The sequence below is a fragment of the Diorhabda carinulata genome, chromosome 1 (assembly GCF_026250575.1).
Source record: "Diorhabda carinulata isolate Delta chromosome 1, icDioCari1.1, whole genome shotgun sequence".
NCBI lineage: Eukaryota > Metazoa > Arthropoda > Insecta > Coleoptera > Chrysomelidae > Diorhabda > Diorhabda carinulata.
Genome location: NC_079460.1, coordinates 15,190,149 through 15,203,071, shown reverse-complemented (window position 1 = coordinate 15,203,071; position 12,923 = coordinate 15,190,149). Strand labels below are relative to the sequence as shown.

Below are 12,923 nucleotides of genomic sequence, written 5' to 3'. Positions count from 1 at the left end.
TGGGGTCGGTTGTTTGGGATGCTTGAAAAAGGAAAACTATCATCGGCGAGTATTATGCGAACTTATTGCAAAGTTTGAGCGGAGAAATAAAGCAAAACGGCCTCATTTGGCTAAGAAGAAAGTGTTTCATCAAGACATTGCAACTTATTCGCAAGAACAAACATTCTTTATACGCCAATAATCATAAATGAAGAAAAATTATTCAGTAGTGACAAATAAAATGAAAAATTACAATTTCAACTTAAACTGGTAACATGTTCATCACAAACAACCAAGAACTAACGGCGAAGAAAATTAATATGTCTACTATTGGATTCTTGTTCACTTCTAGTACTATTGATCTACAATCGGTTAAATAATACAGTTACGACCAAGAAAATGCTTTTCAGGAATCAGTTTCGGATTTATTTAATCATCATTTTGATAAAAATTATAATGTTCCAGGTCCGATGACTATAATTGAAACTTAGTCTTACGTAAGTATTCATCCATATATTTTCTCAATTGAACTTCAAATGTAAAAACAGTTCTCTGTATCCCTAAAATAAATTGGAATATTTCAACCAATGTGACAAACCCAAATTACTTTTGAAATAATCAACCACGTGGTGAGATCATTTACATTCAAATTATATAGTAAAAGATCGTGCATTGTATACATACATTTCACATACATACGGTTATTAGCAATTTGTATAATGCTAGGTATATATTGATTCCCGATATAACTGGAAACATGTAAATTCTCCCTGTTCCTACCTTCAATTTAACCTTGATTGATTATTTACGTGAAATAAATCGATTTACACGTGTTTTTAGTTTCTACTTTTATATTCAAAGGAAAATTAATTCAGTTTTAAATCTTAGAAAATACGATATCTGTTTTCTGGATAATGTCAAATGTAATAACCTGGAGGAAAATATAAATGTTTTAAAACTTGTTATATTGCGTTAACCATTTTGTTTTTAGAAGACACAACAGAAATCTAATATTTAAGACTTAATGATAAAAAATTATTACAAACAAGGGACGGCTAGCATATAATATGCACAAAAATAAAAGATAAAAATATAATTGAAATAATAATCTATACTAATACCTACCATATTAGTTATTTAAAAGAAAATATTGTTGGTCAATTAAATTTTGGTTGTTAGTTAAATGTGTGCAAGAATAGGTGTATATTTTCAAAAATTATTAATTGTATCAATCTTTGGTTTTTGTAGATATGGTGAAAGCGATACCTAAGTAAAATCAAACAGTGTAGTAAAGACCTCGATACAATTTTACAATAGTTCTTAGTGATCAATATTGTTTTTGTGTGGGAACCGTTCCAATATTATATCAATGAAAAAGACACGACAAACCTTCTACTAGTTTTTTGGAAAACAGTCTGCCAAATAAATTATACACTCCAAAATGAGGAGTGTACTGAAGTAATCTATACATTTTTTCAACTAATATTCCTCATACCCTCATCTGTTGGAACACGGTGACAAGTTAAACTCTTTCCTGTTTGTCAGTCTGTCATTATAGCCGCTATAGTGAGATCTTGGGTGAGTTCAAAAAAGGGCCAAAAAAGTTCAAGAAATTTTAAAACATGTCCATGAAGGTAATTTAGTAACTTTAAAGACTGTTTACATGTGGTATAAGGGTTTTATTAATGAGACCATTAAAGCCGAGGAACAGCAGAAACTGTGTAAATGAGAAAATGGGTCACCCTTCATCATGACACTTTAATCACTAGATTTATCATCAAGCTACTCCGGCCTCTTCCCGAATATAAGAAATGTACTAAAAGAGAATTAAGAAGATATTAAGAAGGCCACCAAACAGCAGATGAAAATTTTTCCGAAAGAAGCCTTCAAGAAATACTTTTCACTTTAGTTTTCAATAAAATTCACGTATTTCGCGGTCCCACCTCGTAATATAAATTAATCCTGCATTTTTCGATAGGTGTCCTAATTTACATATAGTCTAAAAAACAAAAATTGATACTGAACTAATACTGAGGAAATCAAGAAAAAAATCATTTTAAAAAATTTATTCGATGTGACATTCACGAGTTCAGACTTACTACAGACCTTAGTCTACATATCAATCTGTGGAATGAAAGATTTATCCATAGGATAAATATGGTAGTTTTGCTTACAATAACTTATTGAATTCATTTTTAGGAAGAGACAGTAAATGGGTTATTAAAACGATATTTTTGTACTAGAACTACTTCGAACAAACAGGGAATACTGAACAACGAAAAAATTATTGACACACCCCTCGACTATTTCTTTGACCTTGACTATATAAACCTAGTACAATTAGTGGTGCATGCGAAATGATAATTTTTCAACTTTCAACATCTTAACGAGACTGTTATTTCTACCAGCTATATTAAGTTTATTGTATTCAAAATTAACGGGAAATAGTTGACACGAAGACAGATTTTTGCGTAAGTACAGTTTTGTACATATATACAGTTGATGATTTACTAATTTTTATTCCAATTATATGGGGTAACGGTTTAAACAATTTATAATGTGCCAGATTTAGAATATTCACGTGATGTTATGTTACAAATGTTTCAAGAATTTTTTTTCGATGCAAATTAAAATGTGTCATTAACAAATCGTGTTACATGATTTGAAGAAAATATTTTTAGTAATCCAAAAACACTTCGGAATATTTTAGACCCATACTATATCTGCGAAAAACACGACTACCAAAATCAACATTTTTTTTATTCATGACAATTCCATCATAACTTTAAAAAGTATGAAACTAAAAGAAGGAAGAATTAAATTGATTTTATTTAGACCAAATAACTTTTGTGAACAAACGATTCTTCACTTTATTATATATATTAACGCTGTTTTTGAAATTTTCTCACACAATTTCTTGCAATTCAAGTGCCTTTTTGTTCAAATTCTATTCTGGGAAGGATTGACTAGAGATTTGCTATATACCTGTTTAATATTTTCTTTTTTTAATGTCAATGGCTAGTATCAAAAGAAATCGGATCGGGGATCACGGTTGAGCATGTACTTTTACTGCATTATATTGGACATACAAGGGTTAAGAGAAATATGCAAATGTGATTTTTAATTACCTCTATCCGTCCGGATTTTTGGTCGATGGTGGGCATACTGTACTTAAATTAATTGTACCGCCTAGTGCAACATCGGCTTATCTCAAACGAAAATTTTCGAATTGATAGCATTGATTTGTTCATTTAACTACCATCGAACGTTAGCAAGTCTTAGCGGTAAATCTTCTATATCGATGGCATTTACTTTTGGATTTGATTGGGATGAGGACCTACTCCTAGATAATATTGAGGATAATTAACAAAATAAATTGATATGAGAGTATACGTATGTTAGTTTCAGGAACAGCACTTCAAAGAGTATAAAACGATAGAGCTAAGAGAAAGAATAAGTCTTGTGAATAATAATGTTACATTTTTCACTTTATTTATTATTTTCATAGCCTTTGTTACATAGGTTTTAACGTTTAATGTTTTATTGTTTGTTTGATTATAGTCAGACACAATTTTTTGCCATTTTGTTCAAGTTCTATTGACTAGAAATTTGGTGTCCGCTTGTTTATATAATAGACTAAGTAGTTTCACGTTTTCCGTCGTTTGTTTAAATCCTTCTGTTTGATCTGTTTTACATTCTAAAGTCTATTTATCGAAGAAAAATATTCCGCAGCAGATTAATTTAATTAAATCATTAATAATTATGCACAATCATTACTACAAAATTAAGGATTACATTAATTTAAAAATCAGATATTGATAATATTCGAATCTATACTTTTTTCAATGATTATATATAGCATCTTATTGCTAAAACCAAGAATGCTTGCCTTGTGAAAGTCCACCCAAACTTGATACTCAGTGCGTTTACCCATGTTTCGGCTGGGTATTAAAGTTTTCCATTTTCTTCACAAAATTTCTCAATTTTTTTAAGGTATTCTCGCCTTCACACAATTATTCCTGCTTTTTTCATCATGCGTATCTTGACTTGACTTGTAAGACGTGATAGGTTATACCAAAGATTCAGATTTAAAAAAAAATGAAACCTACTTGTACATATACTTTCTATATATTGATTAAAATAAAGGAGATTAAAATAGCTACATAATGTCTAGCAAAAACAATGTACTTAGTATTAAGACGACTGTGCATAATGTTTCAAATGTCTAATTTTTCTGTACTATATTCAAATTGTTTGAAATCAATTATATTTTGTTTGTTATGCTTCAACGCCCATTTCCTTTTTTATGATGCTTTAACATGAGAGCTAATTTATGAAAAAAATCCAATTTAATTTAACGTTAATTAGAGGTCGAGGTATGAACTTTATTGTTTAACCAAGGTAAACAATTGCTGATATAAAAAATTTTTAATCTGTGTGCCTTGCTAATGAATTTCAGTAAAATATATTTGCTTTATACGAAAAGTAATTACAAATTTTCGTGATAGTAACATTTGTAATGAAACTTCACCAAGCAACCAACGCCTTGCTCTCATTATCAATGAAACATTTTTTTAAATGTACTGTAGTTTCGATTAATAAATATCACTGAACATTCGGATAATCGAAACCCCGGATAATCGAATGAATGATAAAAAGCGGTTACATACTGCTAGATTTTCAAAAACAAAACACTTGGTACTATTATAATACGTACCAACCTTGTCCGCCACTACCTCTTATCTGTTATCATTCTTTACTTTATTTATAAAGTGTGGTTTCTAAAAAAAATCTATAATATATTATTAGCATCCTTTTCCTTCTTATTAATTGGAGAAAATGAAACCTGCAATGGATTTGAGGTAGACATAGTACTAATTCACTAGTTAATCAGTGTATTTCGTACTGAATACACTGTTTACACCACCACTACACCAACACTCACAATTACACTGTCTGATGCGTGTTTCGATAACTAAGTTATCGTCTTCAGAGCCTGAAAGTAAACAGTTTACCTTACACGCGTCAGACAGTATAATCGTGAGTGTTGGTGTAGTGGTTTTGTAAACAGTGTATTCAGTATGAATATCATCAACGGTTCCAGAAATTATAACTTAGTAAGTGGATTTCATAATTGATTTCACGTAGTAAGTAAATAAGTAAACTTAGGTAAGTTAGCTCCATATCACGAAATTTGTATCATATATGCTGAATAAAGTTGGGTTATAATAATATTTCTCTTTAATTTGTTTGTTTATTATGAATTATATAAAATTTGGTTCATTTAACAACCATAATTAGACAATAATACTTGAAAATCTTATATAAAGTATACGAAAATGACATGAAATAGTCGTACATCTTCCTGGATCCGCCACTTAGTGATTTGGTTGACGTGCATTCCGAGAGTGGCGGTTTCTTTCTTGTCGCAAGTTAGTTAAGTATGACCTGTCATTGTCTACATTTTAAAAGAATGTTCAAATAAAAATGTATTTTTTCATTCACACCTCTTAAGAAGCAATCCATATTTCTTTCGGTATGTTTACAAGAAACTAATACCCCTCATCCTTCATATGTGATTGTCTGGTTGAGGTCAAAACTGGAAGACTTGGATCGTATATCTTTTTTTGCGGTCTTGTAAATTGTATTCGTTCCAAGACAAGAAAAGGATCTCAATTTTTTGGCACACTGCCAAAAAATACATTAAATTTGCATTAAAGTAAATAATTATATTCTAAATATATTGTTCAAATTTTCCAAAAAAATTGTAGTGGTTTAAGATATGATTTTATAAAAGAGTCTTGAATACAATTATACAGTCTGATTAGCATTATATTCAATTGGCACAGTTTTTAGAAATACTGTTGCAATTTATCTTATCAAAAATATAAATGTTTCAATTCCTTCATTTAAAATTTGGTGAATTAAATTTTGTAATTTTTGTTATCCGAGTTTGTTTTTCTTCTAAATCAACAAAAAATTCTTTAATATAAATGAATGTTTCATATTCAAGCAATGAATATGTTGATACAGACATTTCATATGGGTATATTAATTTTCAATAATTTTACAAACGATCACCAAAAACAGTGAACAAGTTACAGTGAAAATGCTAGAGGTTTATTGTATAATATAGTTATAGAACTCATTAATTCAATTTTTCATCTAACGGAAAAGTGTGGTCAATTGTAAAAGTAGATCCGTTAAAAGAAAGGAACGGTTTTGCTATCATGTCAACAAAAGTTATCGTAATACCTTGTGATGTAGTAACTTCAACAATTGTTTAGCATAAACCTAACAGTATGTGAATAATATACTGAAATGTCACCAAATATCGAAGACTTACAAATGAACAATAAAGAAACAGTATACTTACTTGTGGGAGGTCAATCACCATGGGCCTTAGAAAACTCACTTATTTTATAAAAGCTGTTTTTAATTTATCACAACCCGGGAAAGATCACAGAAAAAAGTTTAGTCATTTTTTGAATTATCTAAAAAGTTGTACCGTTCATTAATAAATGTTAAACCTTCCAAATAAACAGAGGGCACATGCACTTAATTCACAGCTGTCTACTGTCAGTGCGATTTCACTCCTAGCGATAAATTGACTGAAGTGAAAAGACTGTCCGTAATATTCTTTATGTGAGAGAACAAAAACCAACAACTTCTAACACCACCTTATTACAGGAATCAGCAAGTTAAATATTCAGAGTAGATTTCTTCATAACTGCCTAATGCGACATCTATAAAAAAAGAGACTAAGTAATCTTTTCACATATTATGCTAGCAACTAGCAATGCATTAATGAATAATGTATAGTATATACGGTTATATCGATTGCTTGTGTAAAGTTACGAATACGAGACTGATTGAATTTACCAGATAAAAAATATTTATTTTTTTCTATACTCCATTACTCCGGTGGTTTCAAAGATTATAATTTTTTTTATTTATAGTGGTGGATGAGGAAAACGTTTTGTCAGATGGCGGTATAATACTAAAAAATCATTTTTTTTTTCAAATGCATAATTAAACAAAATTACTGAGTATTTCTATATTTTCTTGTTGAAGAATTTGTATATCACATAGTTTTTTATGCACAAGGACTTATTATTATTTAAGTGGGGAGGTAACGAAAATTGTTACGTGGGTTGTTACTTAAGTTTTGAGATGTGATGTGAATATGTCAAATTTGACATTGCCATCATAAAGTTTGACGATTTTAATGCTAAACGTATTCAGAACGTGTTGTCATAAGAGTGCTATTTGAGTTGTTTACAGGTACTTGAAACATTCATCTTGGTCAAAGAACGGAATTAAATCGCAAACATTTATGTTTTCTTTGATTTTCTATGACTTTCGACGTGGATTAAACCAATAGCTGTGTACCGATTAACTCGCTTTGACATTAAGTGACGATGAAGCACTTTTTGTTTTTTTAAAATCGGCCCTTTTTTACTCGTTGCCCTGAGTGGGGCCAGTGGAGGGGGGTTAATTTTGTGCGCGCCTTTACCAATTTACACAATAATTGTATTTAGCAAACTTTTCAAGCACTGCAAAGATAGATTTTAAAAATGACCCCCTAACTGAAAAATATCAATTTTATTAGAAAACAAAAACCTACAAAAATATGTACTTAAATGTCTCTGTATTTCTCACACAAAATTAACGCCTAAGTACAATATAAAACACAACATAAGCATGAAATAACACTATAATAGACATTATTTAGCTTTAGCACCATTTAATTAATTTTCCTATTTTTGACATGATGATACCTTTTTTACTATATCATCTGCGCCCACATCCTCACTTTTCAGAAATAGCAAAAACTCTCTGCAGTTCATTTTAAAATTATTTTTAACCATAAGCTCCGCCTCCAAAGTCTTAATATCTAATTTATTTCTTTCCTTTCTCCAAGCGGCATTCATTAAACATTCTTTCAGGAAACGCATTTGAATGTGGAATTGATAAAATTGTATTACATATTTTTTCAAGATTTTTTGCGGGAAAATTGTTTTTAAAAAATGCCATCCATCTTTGACTTATATCTTCCTCTTCATTGAAATTATTTTCAATAAAATATTTCAGTCTGATAAACTCTTCAAAGAGCATGTATTCATCTATGTCTATTTTATATTTTAATAAATTTTTCTACAGACAAGATTTGTGATTTCTTTAAAATCATGCAAAATAGATTTTCAAATCTATTGTTGTTGTATTGGTACCTAAAATTAAGAAAACAAAACGTAATAATAGTAGATAGGTAATCCACATATGCACCATAAATGTAAATATTACCATTTTTCCAAATAAGATATTGTCCTTTCCAAGAAAGCATTTGCCTGTCTCTTGAACTGTACAATTTTATCACTATTCTCAGGTTCTAGTATTATATTTCTTGCTATGGCTCCATAAAATTCTTGATTGAATTTAGTTTGTAGACTTCTTCTTAAAAAGATCATTGTTTCATGAAGTTCTAGTATTAAAGCTTTATCTGATTGTAATTTTTGAATGGTGGTTTGCAATGTGGAACCAACATTTACTAAAAATCCTAAAAAATAAACAATCACTTATAAATTAATTCATCCAAAATGCAATGGTTTTTTTCGTTAATTAAAGTAGCATTGTTTACCCAAATATGCCTCAGCAAATTCATCTTGAAAAAAATTTTGTAAAATGGCTGGTAGTGAGTTCATTGACAAAAAATAAGATTTTACTGGTTGAAACTTCTTTAGAAGCCTTTCTGCTGCTGGTATAAGACTAAGCCACCTGGTTAGCACAGATTTTAACAATTCGCTCCACTCATAATCGCAAAATTCAAAAAAATCTTTGAGTTCCTCAGTTTTTTTCGTGCTGCTGGAAAATTGTGGCATTTAATCACAATCAGTTCAATATCGTATCTAAAATGAATTTTAATTAGACTCTAGATTTTCTTTAAACTTGATAAATGCAAATTTTGATATAAATTAACGAATGGTGCCATACCTTAAAGGTTTGTATATAGCATACACAACCAATTGGTGTTATGCTGTCGTTCATTTTCTTAATTTCTGTAAAAACACTTTGGTTTTGTCAAAATTCACTGATGCATTATCAGCACAATAGGCTGTATTGTTTTAATCCCCTCGTCTTTTTAAAAGTATCTTAGTACCAGAGGAAATGTTTTTATGTTCCCATGATTAGATGCATCACTTGATATTGAGAATGGGTGATGAATTTGCAAATCTTCTAATATTTTACTCTGTGTATAGGGAGCCAATACATTAGTGACAATTTTTGTCTCTTTTGTTCTATCGAGTGTGATTCCTTGAGCCGTCTGTGAATCAGGGAGAAGTTTTGAGAGTATTTTTACCAAGCAGTCTACTGACAAATAACTGTGTGATTGTTGCACTGAATGATAAATAAATCCGCATTCAGCAATTTGTAAGTTACTTTGAACTTTCTGCTTGCTGAAAAAATAGTTTTGAGTGTTTGTGAGTTTGCGGTTTTTTTGAATATTTCTAAGATGTTTGATGGTTTTATTATGCCTTAAAATGTCACCTTCGCCATTATGGCCATTTGAAACCTGACACTCCCACAACATGCATTTTGCCATGTGTTGTGAATTTCCTTTTATGACAGCGTATTTGGTTTACCAAAACTTGTACGAACCCTAAAAGCAAAAATAAAATGTTAAACAAAATATATGAGTATCTACCCAATTAAAAAAATATCTACTTAAAACAGTTGTTCTACTTATATGCATTTTAATCACATACCTCTCTTTTTCCTTTGTTTTGTGCCACTGTCTTTTCATCTTCAGCAGACCGTTTATTTTTTGGAGGGGATTTTGCTTTATTTGTCTAAAAAAATACCATATGATATAAAGCACAATAATTATATCGTAGAATTCGTAGACCTCCACTGCTACAAGATAGACTGGACAGAAGCCTTATTAGTTATTACATTACTATTTGCAGTTGAAAATTTAGTTACGTTTAAAATAATTAGAACCTTACCAAATAATTCTCAGCAATGTGATTATTATTGTCATTGTCCGTGTTCACACACACCACGGGTGATTGCGGCTTTTCATCTGTAGTTTCAATTAAACATTCCACTATATCTTCATAAACTCCACAATTTTCCCCTAACCAGTCTATTTCGTCAGAGGAAACGGAAGAATCCGATTCTGTGGGCATTTTATTATTATTTATATAGCTGGACGCCAAAATCAACACAGACCATCTGATAATGTATAATAAAATAAATAACCTTGTGCTTTTACGACGGAAACAGAGAGCCAGACTAGCCGATTAACCCGATTAATCAGCTATTGCCTTTTATCTCTTTTTATTAAGGTGGAATAAAAAGAGATAAAACACAACCAAACATCTTGTCAGACTGAAAGGCGAAGAAAGTACTCGATCCGAACAAACAACGATCATTGGTTTAACCTACGATGCTTAAAAAATGGCCGGAATACTTTAAGCGAGTACGTGTAAAAGCGGAAAAGTGGGACAATTTACGTAAAAAGCGGGACTTTGAATTAATTAATAAAAAGCGGGACCAATCAACAAAAAGCGGGACTGTCCCCCCTAAGGTGGGACGTCTGGCAACCCTGGTCCTACAGCATCGATATATCCCCCTTCTCTTTGTAAACATTCAATTGTTCTTTTGTGAAACTCTTGTATTAATTATAATAATACTCTCAAAATGGTCTACATTATCAAATGGTCTTCGCTGATAAATCTGCTGTTTTAAGTAAACCCATAAAAAGTCAAGGGGAGTCAAATCAGCATACCTAGGAGGCCAAAAATATCTAAATACCTGTGAATCACCTTCCCATTAAACATATTTTCAAGGAGTACTCTAACGTTTAATTTACTATGGATGGAAGCACCGTCTTGTGGGAACCAAATTGTCATACATTCTTGTAACGGAAGGTCGTGCAAAAATCACTTACTTGATTTTCTATTAATTGTAAGTATTGTGCGACATTTAAGAAATGTCGAAAAAAAAAAGGTCCAACAAATTTATTTTTGTACACACCACACCATAAGTCCGTTTTAAAAGAATATTGGTTCCGAGTTTTTATAACAAAGTTTGGATTACTGTTAGACCACCAGCGACAATTTTGTGATGAGACGATTCCGTTTGAAGAAAATGTTGCCTCATTCGAAAATATTATAGTTCTTGTAAAAAACAGGTCTTCATCCAACGTTCCTTGGATCAGAGCGCAGAATTCAAAACGAATATCGTAATCCCTTGGTAATAACATGTATACAAATTGCGGTTTGTATGCATGATATTTATTACTTCTCAAAATATTTGCCACTGTATCTTTACTTACTGAAGTAGATTGGATTGCTGAGGCCATTTTTGGGTCTTCTACGACAGAAAACATCACTTCAAATTCAGTGTCTTCATTCGCAACCCGTTCTCGACGTTTACTCCTAAATTTATTTTCTATACGAGGATGTACTAATATCTAGTTAGCCTAGACCAGTTCCATGCATAAACAAAATATTGATTTACCATAGCAACGGACAATAACTTATTAGAAGTGTCAGTGTAAGTTTCACGTCAAAAAAGTAAACCAGAGTTACGCAATAAATTAAAAGAAAAAAGATGTCCATCGAAATTGTGAAAACCGAAAAATTGGAGTATCGAGCCATAATCAATAGTCTAAGATCCCACCGCTTGATCTTTCAGGTATCTATTTTTATGATGAAATTAATTTTAAAGAAATCTTTAGGATGTATGGAATGGATTAAGGATAGGTTGCCTGGTAAAAATCAGCCGCAATTACCTGTGATTAATTTTAATGTTATTAATATACTAATATGACTTCATTCAATCTTATAGCATTTGAAAGAAAATGATATATTTGTTAACAGCACGTAACAATGCGTGCATCTTCTTTGTTGTGCTTCCACTTACTTGGAGCGAGAGTCGTTCACAAAAATCATGGCAACCTCTGTTAGCGTGCAGCTGGCAACCATGGATTTTCATGTTCAATGTATATAAAACTTTAATTTTGCATAAAATTAAAAAAAAACAGCGAATGGAGTAAATTAACAATAATATACCTGTTTACACCTGGAAACCCTAATGATGTGGCAGACTGAGAGCTGGCAACCATTTTTATTTTGATTTATGACATCATTTTCTTTCAAATGCTGTAAGAATGACTGAAAAAACATATAACTGCAATTCATATTAGTATATTAATGATATTAAAATTAATTACAGGTAATTGAGGCTAATTTTTACAAGGGAACCTATCCTTAATCCATTCCATACATCCTCAAGATTCCTTTAAAATTAATTTCATCATAAAAACAGATACCTGCAAGATCAAGCGGTGGGATCTTAAACTACAAGAACCTGTATTTGAAAGGGTTAAGAGGTAACCATATTTTACGAAGATATGCTTAATACTCTTGGTGATCAATGTCCTTCGTAAGCGACCGTGAAAAATTACAAGCTTGAAAAGAGGTAAATTTTCCATTGAAGATGATGACCGATCGGAAAAGCCAGTTTCTGTGTCAGTCCTCGAAAATATCGATGCAGTTCATGACATGATTTTATCAGACCGTCGAATTGGGCTAAAATGGATATCTCAAGCACAGAATATTTCATACGAACGCGTTTATCATATAGTTCACGTCAATTTGGACATGAGAAAAATTGCTGCAAAATGGATCCCCAAATATTTGAATGTTGACCAAAAGCGTGCAAGGGTAGAAGCATCGCGTTCGATGTATGCTCCATTTGCAAACGATGTAGACTCCTTAAACCGAATTGTTACTATGGATGAGACTTGGGTACATTCCTACGATCCAGAAACAAAGCAACAATCGATGGAATGGCGACACTCTGGTTCTCATAACCTAAGAAGTTTCTTGGAGTGCTTGTTGGAGTTCTTGGATTGCCATGGAATAATCATGATTGAT

The 12,923-nt window shown here is 31.3% G+C and overlaps 2 protein-coding genes across 3 annotated transcripts in view; both read right to left on the bottom strand.

Annotated features, from left to right (window-relative positions):
* Positions 1-6,634, bottom strand: part of LOC130900489 (solute carrier organic anion transporter family member 5A1-like) — a 77,318-nt gene extending 70,684 nt beyond the window's left edge. The window contains exon 1 of the mRNA XM_057811139.1: positions 6,356-6,634. The gene's annotated coding sequence lies outside the window, so the exon portion shown is untranslated. The remainder of the gene's footprint in view (positions 1-6,355) is intronic.
* Positions 6,635-7,569: 935 nt separating this feature from the next.
* Positions 7,570-10,224, bottom strand: LOC130892238 (uncharacterized). 2 transcript variants are annotated; one of them, XM_057797501.1, is made up of 5 exons: positions 9,744-9,945; positions 8,971-9,637; positions 8,618-8,885; positions 8,284-8,536; positions 7,570-8,210 (listed from the first exon to the last, which is right to left on the bottom strand). In XM_057797501.1, exons 3-5 carry the CDS (start codon positions 8,856-8,858, stop codon positions 8,117-8,119), a joined length of 588 nt encoding a protein of 195 aa, XP_057653484.1. In that variant the 5' UTR covers positions 8,859-8,885; positions 8,971-9,637; positions 9,744-9,945; the 3' UTR covers positions 7,570-8,116. The 2 variants fall into 2 exon arrangements, with proteins under 2 accessions (XP_057653484.1, XP_057653493.1); XM_057797510.1 differs by lacking the exons at positions 7,570-8,210; positions 8,284-8,536 and adding an exon at positions 9,984-10,224 and having other exon boundaries at positions 8,781-8,838; positions 9,744-9,827.
* Between the last annotated feature and the right edge of the window lie 2,699 nt (positions 10,225-12,923).